The 22,256-nt window shown below is 48.4% G+C and overlaps 1 protein-coding gene across 1 annotated transcript; it reads right to left on the bottom strand.

Moving 5' to 3' along the window:
• Positions 1-204: 204 nt before the first annotated feature.
• Slc51a (solute carrier family 51 subunit alpha) lies at positions 205-10,778 on the bottom strand. The gene is made up of 9 exons (XM_057765401.1): positions 10,566-10,778; positions 9,705-9,799; positions 5,086-5,240; positions 4,074-4,147; positions 3,373-3,531; positions 2,439-2,550; positions 2,059-2,205; positions 1,310-1,415; positions 205-873 (listed from the first exon to the last, which is right to left on the bottom strand). Exons 1-9 carry the CDS (start codon positions 10,601-10,603, stop codon positions 737-739), a joined length of 1,023 nt encoding a protein of 340 aa, XP_057621384.1. The 5' UTR covers positions 10,604-10,778; the 3' UTR covers positions 205-736.
• Positions 10,779-22,256: the final 11,478 nt, after the last annotated feature.

Raw genomic sequence — 22,256 nt, 5'->3', positions numbered from 1 at the left:
ATATCTTTTTATTTTCTTTTTCGTTTTTCGAAATAGGACTTCTCTGTAGCTTTGGTGCCTGCCCTGGAACTAGCTCTTACAGACCAGGCTGGCCTCGAACTCAGAGAGCCTCCGTGTGCTGGGATTAAAGGTTGATGCCCCCACCTCCCGACTTTGGAAGGAACCTTTTACTTGCATTGTCAGTTCCTTTGAGTTTGTGTCCCAATCTCTGCCCTCAAGTTCAAGCTTCATGGCGATATGAATGATAGTTCCATTTGCAGCTTCTTACAGAAGACTTCAAAAGCTGGCATCAAGGGGCCTCAGCCCTCCCATGGCCAGCTGATGCCCCCAAGGAAAGCATGGCTTGTACTGCCGAGCTGGCTTCTTCGGGAGGCTGGCCTGGTGCTGCTCCGCCCAGCTAAGGTCTACTCCCACTGATAAACCATACATAGACCACGTACTCTTCTCCCCTTTATTCTGCTGTGCAGATGCCGAGGGTGACCAATCGTGGCAGCCACAGAAGCACTGTGCCCTCTGCAGAGTCTCAGCGATCACCCTGTTCGTTTCAAAATTTTAAATGTCTTCCCTGAGCAGAGCTCCAGTTCAGCACCTTCCCCTCATCCCTATAGTCGCATGGAATCTGCCAGCCTGCGCTGCCAGCGGGAGCCTGAACCGCTGGTTCAGGTCTGAGGGACAGAAGGACGCTCATGCTCTCCTGAGAAGGACAGTATCTTTTCCATAGTCCCAGCCACTTGCCTCAGGCTTTGAGTTTCAAGTCCGGGTCTGGTGCCGAAGAAGTCTCATACCCAACCTTGCCATCTTTCCTTCGGTAGTACATCCGTGCCAGCACCGTCATCAGGAAGGTCTCCACGACGAGCATGTGGCAGTTCATCACTGCAGTGTGGAGCGGAACGTGACAGAGGTTACAGTGCGGTCCTGGCAGGCAAGCTGAGAGGCTTCAACTTACCTCTGAACCAGGACCTAAGGATACCAAACTGCTGTGAGGAGCAAGGCAGATTAATGGTATCCAGAACTCGATTTTGACGTCTGTGATCTGAGTCTGCTTCCTAACTGTACCCATTCCTGTCCCAAGGTGAGGGCTGAACCCCATGCCTCCTGGTTTGGCCATTAGGACTGGCCTCAATCTGGGGACATTGCAGTTCTCTGATGAGAGAGGGAAGGGACCTCAGAGTCTCTGCCTGGTTTCTTGGATTCTTCCTGTACATTCTGAGCAGACATCAGGCTTGCACAACTTCTGTCCCAAGGGCCTCTCTCCCCTCCTCTGTCCCCAGGCTCACCCGCAACACAGGAAGGAGTCCCACGCACTTACCTTGAGACCTGGTTTTAGAAGGAAAGGGAGGTGAGCAAGCAATCTGCCCGGTGCTAGCCAAGACGGAGAAAATGGAGGGCTGCAGAGCCGTCAGGATGACAAGAACCTGTGGGAGAGGAGAGGCAGATGGGGGTGGTGGTGGCACCTGCCAGCTTGGTTCTGAGGCCAGTGCAGCTTAGGCATACCCTAGCCTCTGCAGTTATGGAGGCTAAAGTTTAGAACTATTAAAAATTGATGTAGATTTCATCTTCAGGCAAATTATAATCCTGCTTCCACCTCATTCATTAGGGTTGCTCATAAACAAATTCAGCCTCTCTCCCGTGCCCCCAGTGGCATCCAGCACATAAAATGCAGACAGACAGGTGGACAAGGTCATGTGATGATGGAGGCAGAAGTTGGAGTGAGACAGCAGAAGGCCAGGCAAGGACCACCATGGATTGCTGGCCAATACCAGAGAGGAAGTGTCAAGCCAGGTAATTCCAGGTTCCAGAGAGATCACGGCCCTGCCTACATTTTGATTTGAGGTTTCCAGGCTCTAGATCTGTGCTACAATACGTTTCTGTTGTTTTAATCCTGGTTGGTGATATTCTGTGGTACAGAAAGGCAGATAAAAGATGCAATGCAGGGGGATAGAGATGGTGTTCCAGATCTCCCAGGAGACCCAAAGGTTAAGACTAGTGGGTCCACTTCTGCCTCTGTTATCCTAACTTGTCACGTTTTGTCAAACACCGTTTCTGGGGTTTAGTTACCTGGAAGACAGCAAACTTGGATCCCATATTCTGTTCACTCAGGTGCAACTTGGCTTGCCGGAAAATGATGGCCAGCGACCAGAGAGCGAACAGCGTGGACGCACCAAGGAAAGTGTTGATCCACAGAGCCGTACTTTTCTCAGAGATCTGGTGGCAGATCAGAAGGCAGTCAGGAAGACAAACCCTCTTTTTGTTTCTCCTCTTCGATGTGGAGAAAGGTGATACAAAAGCCCCAGAGCCTGGACCATCTCCCCACTGGATTCTCTGGGCTGCTACTCTTCCTGTGGCTGCCCTGCCCTGTGTGTTGCTGGTGCTCGGATATTAGTTCTAGAACCCAAAGATAACGAGTCTTAAGACTCTTCTGCTGTCTCTTGGCTTACATCTGACGGATCAAAGATGCCATCAGGGATGAGAAACAGGCCCACTATGTTCAGCAGTATCTTGAAGAAGGCATACTGGAAAGGGCCCAACATCAGCAGCTGAAGCTTCTTCCTGAAGGAGGAAGGGAGTTAAGAACATGGACCCATACACCACCCACCCTGAGGAAGCCTACCTCCTCCACTGAGCTCCTGGACTAAAGCTGGGCTGCCATCGAGACACAAAAATGTCTCATGGGTGACGGCACAGTAGGGGGTAGTCTGAGCCTCTGACGAAGCCTTTTGAGCAGGAGCTCCAAGTATTGACTCAGGTTCATTATTCAGCAGGCAGAGGGACAAGCAAGCACTCAACCTACAGTTTGCCCTTGGCCACTAAAGTATGCAGTGTAAGCTGGACATGATAGAAAACAACTTGAATCCCAGCACTCGGGAGGCAGAAGCCGGTGGATCTCTGTGAGTTCAAAGCCATCCTGGTCTACAGAGGTCCAGGACAGCCAGGGCTACACAGAGAAACCCTGTCTCAAAAAAAAGTAAGTGAGTAAGGAAGGCAGCTGAAGCATACGAATTCTTCCTCTGGGGATGGAGAGACAGCTCAGGGGTTAAAGGCACTGACTGCTCTCGTAGAGGACCCAGGTTCAACTACCAATACCCACATGGCAGCTCACAACTGCCATCCAGTTCCCCATCTAGGGGACCCGAAACCCAAAACACTAATGCACATTTTTAAAATACGATTATTCCTCTGTTAAAATATGAATTATTCCTCTGTTTCCCTCTCTTTGGGGTGCTGGGAGCCCATGTGGGGGTTCCTGGCTGTGGGATGCCTGCTTTAATCATTGGCTTTGTCCCATACAGCCCCTAACTTCAAGAGCCTTGAACTCGCATTGCAGAGTCACGTGTTCACTTGTCCCTGTGAGATTCGTCTCCCCTGCCTCACCTGGTAAGTATGAGGGGCGGGCAGCAGGGGCAGCAGCAGCAGCAGGGACCCGTGTGCACCCTCATCGGGACGTCCTTCAGTGTCCTCAGAACTGCTTCCTTCCCACCGAAGCCTTCCACCATGACCAGCATCAACAGGTAAAAGACTATGGCATAGAACCTGGTTGAGAGAAGCAGGATTGCAAGTACGTGGGTGGGAGCGCCACAGTGCGCCCCTTTACTGCTAAAGAGAGATGGGGCTCGCTGAGGGAGAAGGCAAAGGGCCGGGCATTTTAGTTGGCTTTTCAAGACAGGGTTTCTCTGTGTAGCCCAGGCTGTCCTGGAACTCCATCTGTAGACCAGGCTGGCCTCTAACTCAGAGATTCACCTGCCTCTGCTCCCACATGTTGGGATTAATGGTGTGTGCCACCACTGCCCAGCTGGGGCTGGCATTTTAGAGGCATGACATGAGGAACAAGAGAGGTGACTGGGTCCAAAGGACTGGGAAGGGGACTGGGAAAAAACAGGTGTCCCAGGAGTGTGCCCCGAAAAGGCATTTCCTGAGCACAAGCTGAAGTTCAAGAGCCTTTCGTTAGCACAGGTTGGCGAGAGCTAGATTAATATCAATGGGGCTTAAAGGACTCTGGAGGCTTGGGGGTCGCTCAGGAAGGGACTGTAGAGGGGAGCTCATCCCCAGTGGTGGGTGCGGGGTCAGACACTCACGAGGTTATGACCATTTCCACGAGTGTGAGTGCACGAGGGATCCAGAGACCAAAGCAGCAGAGCACAGACACCACCTGCTTACAGGAGAACATGATGCAGGTTAAGGCGGGACGAGCCAGACCATCCCAACTTTTTGTAGCTAGGGTTCAAAAACGCCAGATCTGTGCGTCTGAGGCGCTAGTCCTTCCACTTGCTGACTGCTGTGACTGGGTCAGGGTAGAGCCTGCATCGGGCCCTGGGCTCTGTACCCAGAACCAACCAAAATAGAAACAAGGACTGGCGAGATGGCTCGGCGTGTAAAGGTGTCTGTTTCCTATGAAAACCTGGCAACTTGAAGTCAATCGCCAGAACCCGTGTAAGAGTGGAACAGGAGACCTGACCGCACAAATTTGTCTTCTGATCTCCACGCACGAGCTGTGGCGTGCATGCTCCCCCTCATTGCACACACACACACACACGTAATAATAATAATAATAAATCCATTTTTAAAATAAGCAGAATTGCAGCTGGAAAATAAATAATGAATAAATTAAATCCAGGTCCTATGCAATGGCTGCATAGGTAAGTTTAAAAAAGACTTAGAGTCACTGGAGCTGTGGCTCAGTGGTAATGTGTTCAGTACACACGAGGGGAAAAAACAAGCCCACAGCAGCAGGGCAACACTTAGTCTGACCCTCTGAAAACAAATGCCTGCGTATTGGAAGGTGGCTTGCTCTTAACAGCGGTGCCATAGTGAAGGGAGAAAGAGTGGCACAGCCTGGTGCCAAGTGGGTTGCTATCTCTGCAGCCCTCTGCAATAGAAGACGTCATCCCACCAGCAAACAGGTGGAAATCAGTTCACATCCCCAGTCGACATGGTGCTAGCAGGCAGCTCAGTTCTGGAGCAAATGAGTTTAGAACTCTCAGGCCAGCCTGCCCCATCTCCCGGGGCCAGTGCCAGCATCTGAAGGACCAACACCAGCATCTGAAGGACCAGTGCCAGCATCTGAAGGGCCAGTGCCAGAATCCTCACCGTTGGCGCCGAGCTACTCCAGATCAGAGTCCTCCTCTTGATGGGGCAAAGGGTGTTCTTGTACAGATAAAGAGCATCCTCTAGGAAGATGGCAATTGAGCCCATGGTAAGAAAGGTCAAGATGATGGTGAGGGCAATTTCCAATGGGCCCAGTTCTAGAGGAGAAAGGGAGTAGATGCCAATGAATTGAAGGTCAGATGCTGCTCCAGTAATGCCTGCTGAATAGAGCCCAAGCGTGTGTGTGTGTGTGTGTGTGTGTGTGTGTGTTTTCAGACAGAGTCTAGACTTGAGCTCACAGAAATTCTCCTGTCCTTGACTCTCAAGTACTTGGGATTAAAGGTGTGTACCATCATGTCTGACCCTACAAAGGGTCTTTAACTTTTCCTCACAATTAAAAACATCTTCCCAAGCCATCTCATCCGACCTCTACTTCTTTAAGCAGGGTCTCACTGAACCTGGAGCACACCAATTTGACTGGACTTGCTAGGCAACGAACTCTAGGGATCCATCCATCTCTGCCTCCCTAGTACTGGGTGTACATATGTACCTCCCCATGCTTTTTATGTGGGCCCTGGGGGTCTGAACTGAGGTCCCTAATGCTTGTGTGGCATTGAGCTATCCCCCTTAGCCCCCAACATTTTTAAATTTTCCATTTCAAAGGTGAGATGGTCATGAATAGTCTAACACTAGCAATCAGTGTGCAATGGTGATGTGCTCACACAAGCACACCAAAGCCCAAACCCTGTCTGGTCCCTTCTTGGAAATCCCCCAGGAGCCCATTCCTGGATCTCCCCCTGGCCTCTGAACTGGGATCTTCATACCCTGCATTCTCCAGACTCAAAGGAGATTTTTAAAATGAGGTGGGACAACACATATTCCACAGCAGAAAGGCAGAGGAGTCTGTAGAGGAAGACTGGGTGGCAGGAGAGACAGCTAGGGCTCCACAGTCTATCGTTTCTAGGGTAACGATAATACACAAAAACTAGTTTTCATTTTACGAAAGACTAGAAACAGGAGCTTGAAGGTTCCAAATAGAAAGACAAGGGGCTGGGGAAGTTAGTCACCCTGGTTTGATCAGAGTTCTTTGTATGCACGTGTTGAAATACTGGCCTGTACCCCATCAATGTGCACAATTATTCCACACTAATTAAAAACGCTTTCATCCCAGCTCTCCTCTGTGTTCCAGACTGGAGAGTTCATTCTTCCAGCCCTCATGATGAGCTGTTTCTGCCCCCGCCCCCAGGGCTTTCTCTTTGGCCTCCGTTTTTCTCCCTGACCTCTCTGTTTCTGGCTCCTGGGCCTGTGCTAGACTTTAGCCACATGTCCCGGCAGCCTGCGTGATGAGACCTGCCCAGTTGAGTGAGATTCTTTATGTCTTTCCATACTTTCATATTACCTCCACCGCTGAGGCAGGGACCTTGTCGGGCTGTTCTCTGTTCTGTTGCCAAGTAACAGTACCTGTTCTTTAAGTATGCTCGCTATTCAATTTGACACAAGCTAGAGTCATCAGAGCGGAGGGAACCTCAGTTGAGAAAAAACCTCCATAAGATCAGACTGTGGTCAACCTTTTAGGGCGTTTTCTTAATGAGTGATTGATGGGAGGAGGACCCAGCCCATTGTAGTGGTGCCACCCCTAGACTGGGGGTCCTGGCTTCTATAAGAAAGCAGGATGAGCAGGGCAGTGGTGGCACACGCCTTTAAATCCAGTACTCAAGAGGCAGAGGCAGGGGGATATCTGTGAGTTTGAGACCAGCCTAGTCTACATACAGAGTTCTAGAATAGCCGGAACTACACAACAAGACCCTGTCTCAAGAAACTAATAATAATTACAATAAACAAATACATACAATAAATAGGTTATGCAAATGGAATCTTACAAACTCTAAATGTTTTTTGCACAACCGTATTTCTGTAACTTTTACTGCTTTCATCATGAGAAGCTGATGTTGCAATTAGCACCCTTGGGTGTGTCTCCTCGGTGTAGAGAAGCAAGCTTCTCTAGCATATGCCTGGAATTAGAACTGCTGGGCTGGAGGAGAGGGGAGCTTGGGCTTCGTGGGTACTATATGTTATTTGTAGGTATGATATATTATGTTGGGTGTGACTGCCGCCCATCAGCTGTTTGTTTGTTTGTTTTTGTTAACATGGTCCTGGGTATCAGACTCAGGTCTGCAGACTTGCACAGCAAGCATTTTTACCCCCTGAGCCATCTCACTGACCCTTTCTTGAATTTTAAGAAATTATTTGCTGTTTCTAACCCTAAAGACAATTTCTACTTTTTAATTAAAAAGTTTTAATTTTACATTTATGTCCTTAATCTTCCTGAATTAAATTTCCTGTGCATTTATTTCCTTGGGAATAGACAGGTGTTCTACACATCTACCTAGGAGCCTATCCCACCGCATCCTTTTGTGTGTACCCCCATGTCCCATAGCGTCCTTTTGTGTGCACCCCCATGTCCCACCGCAACCTTTTGTATGGACCCCTGTGGTGGCCTGGCACTGCCTCTGGACACGACGCTTTGTTGTTTTTCTCCTCCGGGCCCTTTGCCATTGCGACCTCATTGCTTCAGGAGCCACAAGCTTAACACAAGCCTTCATCGCTGGCAGGGAAGTCTCCCTTTTTACACCTTCCCCAAACCATCCTGACTCTCTAGATAAATGTTAGGTCAGTTTAGTTTAAAATAAAATTAAAGATTTTAACTGGAATCATATCACAAACTAAAAAGATACCTTGGTCCTGAAAAGCTTTAATGGTCCCAGAATAGCCCTTTCTAATCAGGTAAGAGGTAAAGGGGCTGGAAGCAGTCTCACTGCATCCTCCTTCCCTTCGAGTCTCCTGTGGGTCATTGCCATGCTCAGAACCACTCTCCTGTCTAAATATTTACCAGGGCTCCTGCTTTGTGTCGGCTGCATGTTCTGTTTCTTTCCTTCCTGCTGCCCCGGTTCAACCTCTGTGGTCAGCTTGATGGGGTCAACAACCTCTTGGTTTTAACCCCACTCAAGGCTCTTTCCCCCCACGTCATTCTGATTACTGATTAAAGGTCCTGAAACTCTCCTTCCAGCCCCTCCCAATCTTACAGCCCTCAGTGGTGGCTCCATCTTGAGGATAAAGTACAAACTCAGGCTTGACCTTATTCCAGCCCCACCTCACCTGCCCAGCCCTTTCAATTGCCCCAAGCTCCTCCACAAGTACCCACAACCTTGCCAGAGGAACCTTCCCAGTGTGGGGAACCCCCCACTCCCTCTATCACCATACCTGCTCTGCACTCCCCAAATCCCTCCTGCCCCAGCCTCACCAGGCAGCCTCCTATGAGACCCAGAGAGTCAACCTGTTTCCAAATCCTTGTGGGGTCTACCTGCGCATGCAGTCTGGTAGCAAGGAGGTACGAAAATTAGTGTGTTGTGTGAGGCAAGGTTCCAGAGTACTGCTGACACTTCGACTCTGTGGGGAGCTTTCCTGTGGAGGGCTGTGCTGTGGAGGGCTGTGCTGTGGAGTGCTGTGCTGTGGAGGGCTGTGCTGTGGAGGGCTGTGCTGTGGAGGGCTGTGCTGTGGAGGGCTGTGCTGTGGAGGGCTGTGCTGTGGAGGGCTATACTGTGGGAGGTCGTACCACAGGGAGCCGTACTATGGAGGCTCCTACCGTGAAGGACTGTACTGTACCCTGCAGGTGGTCTAGTGGCCTCCTTAATATCTACCCTTTTGCTGCTGAGGGCAGGCACCCTCCAATGTGGCCACTCAAACTGTCTGCAGACATGCCAAACACCTTCTGGGCTGAGGACTTCAGGTGCAAGATGATGTTTGTCCCTCCAGCTCCACTCCCTGATTATGAGGTGCTTAGAGCTGGATGCAGCCATTCACCTACTGGCTCTAACCACAGAGTGCCACCAGGCGTCTAGACACCTGCAGCTGATAGCACCCTGGCTCAGAGCATCTGAAACAGACTTATCCTTAGCCCAAGGACCTGGCCACATCCGCTTCCCTCTGCACCTGGCAGTGTCCCCTTGCTTTGGAGGCGTCTGTGTCGGAAGGAACCACCAAGAGCTCCGCATTTCAGAAATGGATACTCATGGAGTAAGCGACGAGAGAAAACTAGCCTGGCCATTTCCCTCCTAGAAGCACATGTGCCACTTTGTTCTCGGTGGTTTGGAGGCAGAAAGCGTGATCACAGCTGCCTCCGGTGTCTTCCACTTTCAAAAGCAGCTGGACACCGGGAGGACAAGTTTGCAGGCTCACACCAGCCGAGCCCATCCCTCTGCAGAGCTGTGAGCTCTCAGGGAGTATGCGCTCCAGGGGAGATGTGGGGCTTGGGTTATATAGGTGCCATCTTGAAAGCCAGAAACACAAATGTCCCAGATCCTAGTGTGCCTGGTTTGAACGCATCTTGAGGCTGGGGTGGGTGGAGGCCCAGTCTCAGATTCGTCTCCTGAACTAGATTTTCATGACTCATTGTGGTCCTCTGGGTCCTTGGGAGAACTGACCTTCTCCAAGGCCTTAGCCAGCCATCCTCTCTCATTGACCAGATGTGGACTAGCTCCCCTCAGCTCCCCCAGTTGTCCTGACTTCCCTCTGGGGTACACATGTCCTGCTTTCAACTCCTCCAGGGGGCACCCCCGACTCACCTCTCAGGAGCTGAGCTGCAGTGGGAGGGTAGGAGAAGCAGGCAGAGGAGATGCTGTAGTTGGTTGTCAGCAGCTCCAGAAGATCTGCTGTGTACCTGGAGAGACACCAGTTCTCAGAACCAGGCAGCTGGGGAAGGGGTGTGGCAGACTACACAGTTTGATACCCCTCAAACACTCCTGAGTGCTAGGAGCTAGTCCATTTTTCCTCGAGGCCCCGGAGAACTGGCTTAGGTTAGAGTATAAAACAAGCCATGGGTAGCTGGGTCCAAGAGAAAGAAGGGGACCCGTAGCCAGACTTGGCAATGTGGGTTTGTAATCCCAGCACTGGGGAGGGAGGCTGAGGCAGGGGGAATCTTAGTTTAAGGCCAGCTTCAATTACATGATAGGACTCTATCAGAAAGAAGAAAGAAAGAAAGAAAGAAAGAAAGAAAGAAAGAAAGAAAGAAAGAAGGGAGGGAGGGAGGGAGGGAGGGAGGGAGGGAGGGAGGGAGGGAGGGAGGGAGGGAGGGAGGGAGGAAAGAAAGAAGGGGAGTGATCCCATAACGCCAGGGGTGGGCCAGCCTGCTTTTTGGTCAGGGGCTCTGTGTATGTGTGTGGGGTGCCTTCTGCAGCCTCCTTCTCTGTAATCTTTCTCTGCTCCTATAGGGAGGCAATTCACAGCCCTGAAGTGGCCACACACTGATCCAATCCCAGTTTTCCTGAGGCCAGAGGGGATTCCCAGTTTTCAATCTTATCTTGTTCTAAGTGCTGGAAGCCAAAGGGCCCTGCAAGGGAGCCAGGGAGGGATAGGCCAGAGTGATAGGGGCTGCCACTGTTCCTTAGCAACTGGCTCCCAGCCCAAGACCTGCCGCCCTCACTTACCTGGGGTCAAGTCTTATCTGAGTCCTGCCCAGCTCCATTCTTCTGTTCTCTCAGGCAGACTCCGGGTGAGGAGGGGTAGGAAGGGCCAGCAGACTGGGACACAGAAGAGCCCGGAGGTTTCTGTCCGGCACTGTGGCGCTTGCGGCCTTGTTCTGCTGGATGAGTGCGAAGGAGAAAGTGGAAGTCTCCCTTGCGGTCTCCTCAGCAAGCTTTTTATCTGAGTTCACCCCAGAGGAATTTGATCCCCTGTGCTGACCAAGTTCCCCGACTCCTTACTCCTCCCTATAGGTTAGATTTGGCCCCTCCCACCTCTCTCAGATCTGCCCACTCCTTGTACCCAACTCACTTCATACTCCCTTAAGGAGTCTTCTAAGGCTCGCTGGATCCAAGACAGAATGCTCCCTCACCCCCAGAAGAGGGGGACAAAGCCCTCACTTGGTCAGTAACTCCAGGTGAACCAGGCGGAATCATAGATTCTGGCTCCTTGGAGATGTCAGACTCAGAACTGAGGTCTCGCTGTGTCTGTGTTTGTGGCCTGGCATATGGGTGGTGATGGCTGCTTGAGAAGGACAGAGGAGGCCTGCAAGCTTTGCTGCTGCTGCTGCTGCTGTTGCTGCATTTTACACGGGGTTTTGTTATATAGAGCTGTCCGACCTGGAGTTCGTTTGTAGACCTGGTAGACCGTGAGCTCACAGAAACCTGCCTGTCTCTGCCTCCTGAGTACCGGGATTAAAGGCATGTACCACCACCACCAGGCTCAGTGTTTGCTTCTTAAAGGTCAGTCCTGGTTGGTGTGAGGACAGTCTTGGCCACACCTGGACCTGAAGAACAGGACAAGCTGAGACTGCATCACATCTGAGTGTCAGAGCCCACAGTCAGAGCTGAGCACATTGACAGGGCTTCTTTTAAAATGCCAAATTAAGGTTGAGGAGATGGCTTGGTCTGTAAGCACTTACCCTCCGAAGAAAGGATCTGGATTTGATCCCGGCACCCACGCAAAAAGATGGCTGTGGTAGCTTGTAATCCTGCATCTGGGGAGGGGCGATGGGAGGGCTCCTGGGGCTTGCTGGCCAGCCAGTCTAGCTGAACTGGTGAGCTCCAGGTTCAGTGAGTGACCTCATTTAAAAAAATAAGGTGGGGCTAGGCCATGGTGGCACACACCTGTAATCCCAGCGTTTGGGAGGCAGAGGCGGGTGAATCTCTGAGTTCGAGACCATCCTGGCCTACAGCTCGGGTTCCAGGACAGCTGGAACTGCCACAGGAAAACCCTGTGTTGAAAACAAACAAACCAACCAAAAAGATGGAGCGCGATTGAGGAAGATGCTCCACGCTGACCTTGCCTCTAGAGGCTTGCACACCCACACTCACCCTCACACCCTCCCTCCAAGTTACGTGCTTAAGAACTTCTTTATTGGGTTGGAGAGACAGTACAGCAGTGAAGAGATGGGCTGCTCCTCCAGAGGTACTGAGTTTAATTCCCAGCAACCACATGGCGGCTCACAACCATCTGTAATGAGATCTGATGCCCTCTTCTGCCATGTGGAACTACATGCAGATAGAGCATTCATACACCAAAAAATACACAAATAAACAGTTTTCTTTTCAAAAGAACAATTTTATTGGTTTCTCCTTCCAAATAGACTTAAACTCCTTTGAGGCTGAGCACGGGGTGCCGTGACCCAAGATCCCTGGCATGAAGCCTGGCACACACTTGGAACTGGCTGGTACTATTGACAGAATAAGGAAACCAGGGTAATGGCAGCAGGTGCTTCAGGGGATGCCAGGCGCTGTGGGAAATGGAGAATGTTCCTCATCTAAAACCTTATCACCCTCTTACAAAGCAAGGGTGGTCTCTATTCCCAGTTCACAGATATCAAAGCACAGGGCAAGGGAGGTTAAGAAACCAGGTTAGAGTGTCATAGCTTGAACGGAGGCACTTGGGATAGAGGGGGACTCATTGTGGAGGCTCAGCAGGAGATTTTTCGTAGTGTGACCAGGAAGTGGGGTTCTTAGGAGGTGTGGCAGGAGCCTTACCCCCACCACACACACACTTCACCGAATCTCTTGAGTCCTGCCGTACCCTCCGCAGAAAGCACAGTTCTCAGGACAGGGCAAGAGACTGCCAGGAGTAGGCATGTCATGGGCCAGTTACCTCCTGAGGTGGAGGGAAGGGCAGGAAAAGGGGGTAAGGGTGCCCATCCTGGAAGTCAACGGCCTCAGCCACACCTAACAGGCACGAGCTGACTCAAGCAGCTTCCACTAGAACACGCCTCAGGCCATTCTCTGTGACCGAAGGGAAGCCTTGAGCACCAGCTCTGAACTTTAGACTTCCCTGGAGTCGATGTCCTCAAGACTGGGGTCGGGGTGTAGGAAGGAGGTGGGGGGACCTGAGGCTGGGCTAGAGACTGATAGGCACCAGGGGAGATGGCCATTTCTCACTGGGCACAGGTGGAGGAAGGCAGCCTGATGGGTGTTCCTGTCCTAGCCAAAGTCTCTAAGTGGCAGTTTCTGTACATGTGCCCATGAGATCAGACCAGCATGCCAGCTCTGCTCTTCAAGGCTAGTCCCCTCAGTTAGATCTGGGCCAGTCAAATTCTTCTCCTGGGGGCCCAGACTGACAGCGAGCTAGCTGTCAGTCATACTTAGAGAACTAATAAGAACCAGACAGCCTTCGCCCCCCCCATAGTTTAATTAGAATATGTTAATTGCAGGAAATAATGACTTCGATGTGTTATTTTATTTTTAGCTTGGAGACCAGTTGAGGCTACAGAATAAAATTCTATCTCTGTATTAATAAACAAACAAAATGTTAACAAAGAAAACTTGCACGCGGAACTGTGTCACATGGTATTTCCTCTTCCGTGTCACATGGTACTTCCTCTCCCACAGTGGTCTGTTTAGCACTTACCTGGCAGGATGCTATCAAATTGGTCAAGGTCTATACGACCTATCGCGTGCAGAGCTTTCTTCCCTGGCAAGGCTGAAGGAGGTCTCCTTGTCTGTGTTGCTTGCCCGCCTGTCCATTGATGGGTACCGAGTTCTCACTGCTGTGAGCAATATTGTTGCAAGAACAGTCACACAAACATCTCCGAGACTCTGCTGAGAGTTGCTTAGCTACATACTCTGCAGCGGGAAAGCAGTGGTTCTATTTCTTAGGCTTTTGTGAACCACCATACTCTTTCCTACAGAGCCGGACCATAATATACTCTTGTGTCTAGGATCTCTGGAGAGGGCGCAAGGTCCTCACGCTCACACAAAAGAGCACTAGAGAATGCAGGAACGTGAAGCATGCAGTCTTGCCTCTTTGATGAAAGGGACGTATGTACCTGTTTTTCACCCAGAAGGCTGGGAAAAGATGTTGTTAATAGCCTGTGATCTTTTGTTGTATATAGAGCCAGACCTCACCTGAACCCCCAGATTCCATTGCCGACACTAGAACCCATTCATTATTATTATTATTATTATTATTATTATTATTAAAAATTCTCCCCTCATTCCCTCCTCCCATTTCCCTCCCCGTCTCCCCCTTTCCCCTCCCCCTCCCTCTCCAGTCCAAAGAGCAGTCAGGGTTTCTTGTCAGCCTGAAGAACAGTCAGGGTTCCCTGCCCTGTGGGAAGTCCAAGGTCCTCCCCTCTCCATCCAGATCTAGGAAGGTGAGCATCCAAACAGACTAGGTTCCCACAAAGCCAATACATGCAGTAGAATCAAAACCCAGTGCGCTAGAACCCATTCTTATGGAAGAACACTCCCCCACCCCCGTACTTTACAAAGGAGCCTGTTATTTTGCTTATTCTAGATCCCTCCTCCCTAGACCTGTTGCAGGATATTTGATCACATCTTGAATCCCGAACCCCTTAATCCAAGAGCTTTCTGCTTCAGTACTGTAAACACGATTAAATACAGTCAACCATAGGTCAAGAGGCACAGCAAGCAACCAGTTGACAGGAAGTGAACATAGGATTCTTAAGAAAAAAAAACATAGAGGTAAGAGGGAGTCAGGAGGATGGACAGAGATGCACAGGAAGTAGAAGGGAGGGGCATTCAGTTTGAGGAGAGTTTTTGAGATGGCTGAGGAGAAAGGAGAGGTTACTGGGTCATTGGCTGAGGAGGAAGATCAGCTGGGCGCTTTCTCGGCCTCCCTGAACTAGCAGGCTTTCACCCCAGCACCTGGCTCCTGAGTCTTTATTGGTGAACTCAAATAACTGAAAATTCGTTAAAAACAACACAGACCTTTGTCCTGAGCATTGTCAGTCAATAGAACCCATACTTTGTTGTGTTTTGTTTTGCTTGAGTTGAGACAGGGTTTCACCGTGTAGCCCTGGCTGTCCTGGAACTCACTCTGCAGACCAAGATGGTCTCAAACTCATAGAGATCCGCTGCCTGCCTCTGCTTTCTGTGTGGCCACAGTGTCCAGCTGAGATTACTTCTTTTACACATGAATGTTCAGTTGTTCTTGCCCTGTTTATTGAAAAGACTACTCTTGGTCTAGAGACATGACTCGGTGGTTAGGAGCATTGTTCTTTTTTTTTTTTTTTTTTTGGGTTTTTCGAGACAGGGTTTCTCTGTGGTTTTGGAGCCTGTCCTGGAACTAGCTCTTGTAGACCAGGCTGGTCTCGAACTCACTGAGATCCGCCTGCCTCTGCCTCCCGAGTGCTGGGATTAAAGGCGTGCGCCACCAGGAGCATTGTTCTTACAAAGGACCCGAGTTCAATTCCTAGCCTCCAATGGCAGGTCAAAATCATCTACAACTTTAGTTCCAGGATAAATGTGATACAGACATACATGCAAAGCAAAACACTCATACATATAAAATAAATCTTTTAAAAAAAGTTCATGGTGAGATTTTTATTTGTTTGGTTTCTTTGGGGTGAAGGTTGCAAGGGCAGGGTTTGGATGTGGAGCAATGGGAAGATGAATGAGATTGGGATGCGTGATGTGACATTCACAAAGAATCAATAAAAGTTAAAAAAAAAAAAGAAAAAGAAAGTTACTCTTCCCATGGAATAACTGGCAGTCTTCTTGAAAACAAATTGACCAGAGATATATGGGTTTACTATTTCCCTCCATATTTCTGTTTTGTTTTGAGACAGGATCTCATACAGCCAAGGTTGGCCTTGAACTCACCATGTAGCCAACATTAATTTTGAACTCTTGATCCTCCTGCTTCAGGCCCTGGAGGGCTAGGGCTCCAGGTGTGAACTACCATGCTCACTGTACTCCAAACTTGATTCCCCTGACCTGTATTGTTAGGATTAATTGGCAGGAGTACCTTGGTGAGTGGAGCCAAGGTATACCTCAGAGATCACACCATGCAACAGATCTCACCAAGAGATTTAGTGGGGATGTGTGAAAGGCCACCTCAGAGCAGGGACATGCGAGAGAAACAGGACAGAGAGACAGAGAAAGACAGAGCAAGATCAAGAAAACAAGAGAGCGATCTGTATTGGTTGGGGATTTGGGATGATGTAGTTGCTTGTGAGGGGTCACTTAAGGCAGGCTGGGGGGGGCACAAGTTCAGCATAAATGTCTATGTCCATGCCAGTGCCATCAATTCGATTGCTGTGCTTTGCGACTGGAAAGAGGGAGGGAGTTTTCCGATTTCGTTCTTTTTCAAGATTGGCTATTGGGATTCATTCTCATTTCCATATGATTTTCAGGACTATTTCTCCCTTTTTGGGGAAAAACTCTCAGTTGGAATTCTTCCTTTTCCATTTTTTCAAGTGTGTGTGCATATGTGTATGTGTATTCTTTCATGTGTATGGATGCACGTGTATGTGGAAGCTTGATATTAAAGTCAGAAATCATCCTCTCTTCCATCTTGTTCTTTGAGACAGAATTCCTCAACAAAACCCAAAACTTGCCAGTATGGCTGGTCTTGCTAGCCAGCTTGCTTCTGAGGCTGGAATCACAAGTGGATTTCTGGGGATCTGAACTCTGGTCCTCACATTTGTTCAGCAAGTGCTTTAACCACTGCACCATCTCCCCAGCCTGTCAGATGGTCTTTTGACAGATGCTGCATGGATTGGGGCTAGGGATTATAACAGGGCCTGAGACCTTAGCACAACTGACTCCATGATGAAAGTGCCATTCAGGCTGTAACACTCAGCATGTAGACAGCATCACCTGTCAAAACCTTGTTTTTAGCTTCTGTAGTCCTCTGTTCTTGTTAACTAAAGTATGTTAACACAGAACATGGTTTTTGTGGTTAAAAGCTCACCCTGAGAAAGGCTCAGGGATGTGTTGGGATCCTGAACACCCAGTGTAGTGGCCGGCTGACTAATAAAGACTTTCTACTGACGTCAACGCATGTCCAAACAGTCTTCTCTGGTGACTACCCATGTCAGGGATGTAGTTCACTCGGTAGAGCACTTTCCTGGTACTCATGAAGCTCCGGGTTTCCATCACATACACCAGGTGTGGTGGTGCGTAACTGTAATCCCAGAATTCTCAAGGTCTAAGTGGGAGGGTCAGAAGTTCAAAGTCATCCTTGGGTCTAGAGTGACTTGGATGCCAGCTTGGGGCACATGAGATCTTGTCTTGAAAGAAAAGACCAGCTGGGCGGTGGTGGTGCAGCCTTTTTATCCCAGCACTCAGGAGGCAGAAGCAGACAGATCTCTGTGAGTTCATGGCCAGCCTGGTCTACAAGAGCTGGTTACAGGATTGGCTCCAAAGCTACAGAGAAATCCTGTCTCAAAAAAAAAAAAAGAAGAAAGAAAGGAAAAGAAAAGACGAAAGGAAGAGGGGATTGGTGTAAACTCGCTGGAGACTAGTGCCGTCCTGTCAGTGTCAAGCCTTTCAATCATCAACTCAGGGCTGTTAATAATTTAGGGTCCTTTGTCTTTCCCCGCTGTACTTTGTACTTTTCTGCACATAAGGATCATACTTCCTTTTGAATTGTTATTAAGACTGAAAAAAGTACATTGAGCTGCCTGTGGCTGACCGTTGGAGATGGTTATTATGGCGCTAGAGAGGTGGCTCAGGACTTAAGAGCACTGGCTGCTCTTCCAGAGGTCCTGGGTTCGCGTCTCAGCACCCACAGGGTGGCTCACAACCATCTGCCACTCAGGGTCTCTCTTCCGGCCTCACAGGTCCCAAGCATGCCCATGACACACATATGCAAACAAAACATCCATGCACATAATTTTTTAAAAAGCAAACAAAAGGCTATTATTCTTAAAAGTTTGGAAACAAAAAGTATTAGGTAAGATGTGGGGTTGGGAACACTTCCACAGTGGTGGGAATTTAAAATGATCCAGCTGCTGTGGAGAGCACAAAGGTAATTCCTCAATTACACACATAATTCCCACAGGTCCCGCTTGCTGCTTCCTCACACACGACCTAAGAAAAGGTCATGGGGCCGAGCGGTGGTGGTGCCCGCCTTTAATCCCAGCACTCAGGAGGCAGAGGCAGGTGGATCTCTGTGAGTTTGAGGCCAACCTGGTCTACAAGAGCTAGTTCCTGTTTTGGAGGCCGTTCATTCGTTCCTGGCTGCCCAGAACGGAAATAACCACATAGAAACTGTATTATTTAAATCACTGCTCTGTCTTACTTTTTGTTTGTTTGTTTGTTTTTTGTTTTTTGAGGCAGGGTTTCTCTGTGTAGCTTTGGAGCCTGTCCTGGAACTAGCTCTTGTAGATCAGGCTGATCTCGAACTCACAGAGATCTGCCTGCGTCTGCCTCCTGAGTGCTGGAATTAAAGGTGTGTATCACCACCACCTGGCCTGGCTTACTCTTATACCTTAAATTAACCCATTTCTACTAGTTTATAGTCTACCATGAGGCTTGTGGCCTACCAGCAAGGTCACTGGGAGCTTTCATCTTTCTCCTCTGGTGGCTCCATGGCATCTCCTTGACTTCACCTTCTTTCTCCCAGCATTCAGTTTAGTTTTCCCTGCCTAGCTCTGTCCTACCCTATCACAGGCCAAGACAGCTTCTTTATTCATTAACCAATATAAGCAACACATATACAGAAGAACTTCCCACTCATTTCCCCTTTTCTGTTTAAATAAAAAGGAAGATTTTTAACTTTAACATAGTAAAATTACATATAACAAGATAGGTATCAAGCAAGAATTATAGTTACAATATTTGTATCTACTTTATCTTTTATCATAACTAAGGAAAACTATAATTATCTATTCTCCAACTCCATCAAAGACTCCAGAAGGATATAATATTATGTAAGTTAACAGAAAGTGCATTGTAATCAACTTCCAAAACACTAGAATTGACAGAGACATCTCACTGCCTGGACAGTCACCCAAAGTTCTTCTGTAACATTGCAGGCACCCAATCTTCAGCCTACAGGCCCATAGTATCTGGCAGACTTTCCCACGAAGCAGGAAATTTCAAAGACCTTTCCACCTATCTTGGCAGTTTGTCAATCACTTTCTTCTTTGTCCTGCAGAATGTCTGGCAGACTCTTTCATGAAGCAGGTACCCTGAAGGATTGTCTCACCTTTAGGCAACTTCAGCAGTCATTTTTCTGTGGGTCCTGCATGTCCAGTTTAAACAGCATATCATCAAGCAGTTCAGGCAAGAACAGTTTCTTGCCCAAATGGCTAACCAACACCATAAGGAGCCTCTTTGGTGCCCATCATCCTCTTGAAGTAGAATGGTGCTGCCAGGAGCAGATGAGTCTCATTGTCATGAAAAGTCCTAAGTTCTTAAAACATTTTAAGTGCCATATTCCATAGGTCTCTGAAAGGCTTGAAGATTACCTATCTAACATATATATATATGTATATGTATATGTATATGTATATATATATATATCCCAACTAACATGACTACAAGCTTGACCATTATAGATGACTATCTATCAACCTATATTTCCCATTTATACATTACATCTCCAAATGAACTGCACAACACAAGTGCTGGGATTAAAGGCATATGCTACCACGCCCTGCTCAGAAGCACCTCTTAAATAAGATAGTTTTTCTTTTAGCTCTTTATTTTTCCTTCTCCCTTCTTCCCTATCAAGATTTTACCAAGAACGATGTGTCTTCCAGCTACATTGAGAACAATGCCTATTGCCAGCTAGGTAGCACCAAAGGCTTGTTTCCATTTCTTTTTGTTTGTTTGTTTGTTTTTTGTATTTTTTCTTTTCTTTCTTTCTTTTGTTTCTTTGTGAGACAGGCTCTTATAATGCATCCCAGGCTGGTCTCAAACTCATACCTATCCTCCTGTCTCAGCCTCCTACTGCCGTGGCTGGCTTGAGTTTCATTTATTTTAAAAGCCATAAACAAGTTATGCTATGTTTATGCCGTATTTTCTTTATACATTCATCTGCCAGTGGATGCTTAGGCTGTTCCCAAACCCTGTCTTGAAAAACAAAAATAAATAAATAAATAAAGCAAAAAGTGTGTGGGAAGGGGAACACTCTGCTTGGCAGTTGTCTGGGTTAGCTTGGTAACTATCTAGAAGAAACAATATTCTGGCTAAAATCGATGAGATTTTATCAAGGGCTCTAATAACTACCCAGAGGCAACAGTTAATTATCACACACAGAAAGTCCCAGACTTTTCGAACCCTTGTTTCCAGATGAGCCGATCTTTAAAGTTCTGTCTCAGTTTCTGCATTTTGCTGATATCAAGTGGCTGTGTTGCCTGGTTGATTACTTTTTGTTAAGACTTACTTTTACTTTTGTGGACGTGTCTGCGTGTGCCTATGCCACACGTGTGCGGTGCCCACAGAGGGCAGATGCGGGACACTGGGTCCTCTGAAGTGGACTTGCAGGTGGTGATTGTGAGCCGTGGCGTGGGTTTTAGGAACTGAAGCTAGAGTCCTCTGGAAGAGCAGCCTGCATGTGGTGGCCGTGTGCCTCTCAGGCCCAGTGACTACTTTTCATGTTTCTGGTAGGTGCTGAAAATGCTCTTTTCACAAGATTTATAGTCCCGAAGGCCAACTATCCTTGAACACACACCATTACTGTGGTCTTAAACCTGTCTTCTCCAGTAATCAAAGCTCTCCAGGTAGCCTTTCACGGTGACCTGTTGGGTGACAGTAAAGGGCTTCAGAATGGGTGTGCTCTGCCCTGTGTCTGGGTATATTTTACATATGTAGGCGTAAGCGTTGCAGCTCAGATGGAAAGGAATCCTGGTGATAGGGAGTCAAGGAATACCACAAAGTCACACCGCACAACACACCTCACACAAGAGATTTATTGGGACGGGAAAAACCAAGATGGTGGCTGCCTTTGCTCGGGCGAGAAAACAGCAGGGAACTAAACATAACGGGGGGGGGGGTTATATAGAGTTTCCTGGGGGTGGGGGTGGTACTTTTCAGGGTGGGAATTGGTGAGATTTCAAGTTCAGAGCTTGGATTTTTCACTTTGTAGGGGGAGGCAGGGTCTGGCCATAAGGCAGTCAGAGTGTTCTGCAGGGGAAACCTGGCAGTTGGAGGTCCTCAGGGGAGGGGTCTGGCCACTCATGTGGCCCAAGAGGCTTACATCAGGTGCCTGAAGACTCCCTTATTTTATGGTCAGTAGATCTGGAACTGTATCATATTACAATCAAAGCCATAAATTCTGTCTGGAGAGTTATTCAGGTGAGACTAGAGAGATGACCCAGTGGTTAAAATTACTGATTGTTCTTGAAGAAGACCTGAGTTTGAGTCCCAGCACCCACATGGCAGGTCACAGCTGTCTGTAACTCCAGTTCCAGGGATCTGTTGCCCTCTTCTGGTCTCTTCAGGTACCACATGTACATGATGCTCCTACATACATGCTGGCAAAAACTGCTCTTACACACAGAATATAAATAACTAGAGGCTGGAGAGAAGGCTCAGGGATCAAGAGTCTGTACTACTGTTGCAGAGTAGCTGAGTTCGGTTCCACATGGTTGCTCATGACTACATGTAACTCCAGCTCTAGGAAATCCTAAGCTCTTTTCTGGCTTCCATAGGTACCAAACGTGCGGCTCTCACACATACACATATACATGAAAAATAAAAAGAAAGAAATCTTTTTTGTTTGTTTTTCTTTGTTCTTTTTATTTTTTGAGATAGATTCTCTCTTTGTAGCCCTGGCTGTCCTGGAACTTGCTATGTAGACCAGACTGGCCTTGAACTCAGAGATCCACCTGCCTCAGCCTCCCAAGTACTGGAAGGTGTGTGCCACTACATCTGACTCTTTTAAAATATATTAATTAAACCAGGCAGTGGTGGTGCACGCCTTTAATCTCAGCACTCAGAAGGCAGAGACAGGCAGATCTTTGTGAGTTCGAGGCCAGCCTGGTCTACAGAGTGAATTCCATGACAATCTCCGAAGCTACATAGAGACCCTGTCTTGAAAAACCAAATATGTATACATAATTTAAAAGTTATTTAGGTGATTCTAAAACCCTAGTTTTTTTTTTCTGAACCCATGTCCTTGGTCATTCTGAGGCCAGTTTTGCTTATACTATGTATGCAGATACAGCCCTTTCCTCCCACAGCCCCAGTTGTCCAGTGCTCCTAACCTTCTAGAATCAGACAATAAGCAATGCAGAACTTTGCAAGACCACAGAGCAGGTGCCAGTTTTCTGCAGGGATTTTGTTTCCATGTTCTACATGTAAAGTTCAGTTGAGTTCCATAATTATGGGCTTGTCGCCGGGCGGTGGTGGCGCATGCCTTTAATCCCAGCACTTGGGAGGCAGAGGCAGGCGGATCTCTGTGAGTTCGAGGCCAGCCTGGTCTACAAGATCTAG

This window comes from Chionomys nivalis, chromosome 3, assembly GCF_950005125.1.
Source record: "Chionomys nivalis chromosome 3, mChiNiv1.1, whole genome shotgun sequence".
Taxonomy (NCBI): Eukaryota; Metazoa; Chordata; class Mammalia; order Rodentia; family Cricetidae; genus Chionomys; species Chionomys nivalis.
The sequence above is the reverse complement of the archived record's forward strand: the minus strand, read 5'-3'. Positions and strand labels throughout refer to the sequence as shown.

Coding starts and splice junctions, on each gene's coding strand:
- Slc51a (XM_057765401.1), bottom strand. CDS start 10,603: ATGGAGCTGGGCAGGACTCAGATAAGACTTGACCCCAG. Junction 9,800..10,565: donor CAGATAAGACTTGACCCCAG/GTAAGTGAGGGC, acceptor GTGTCTCTCCAG/GTACACAGCAGATCTTCTGG. Junction 5,241..9,704: donor TGCAGCTCAGCTCCTGAGAG/GTGAGTCGGGGG, acceptor TTTCTCCTCTAG/AACTGGGCCCATTGGAAATT.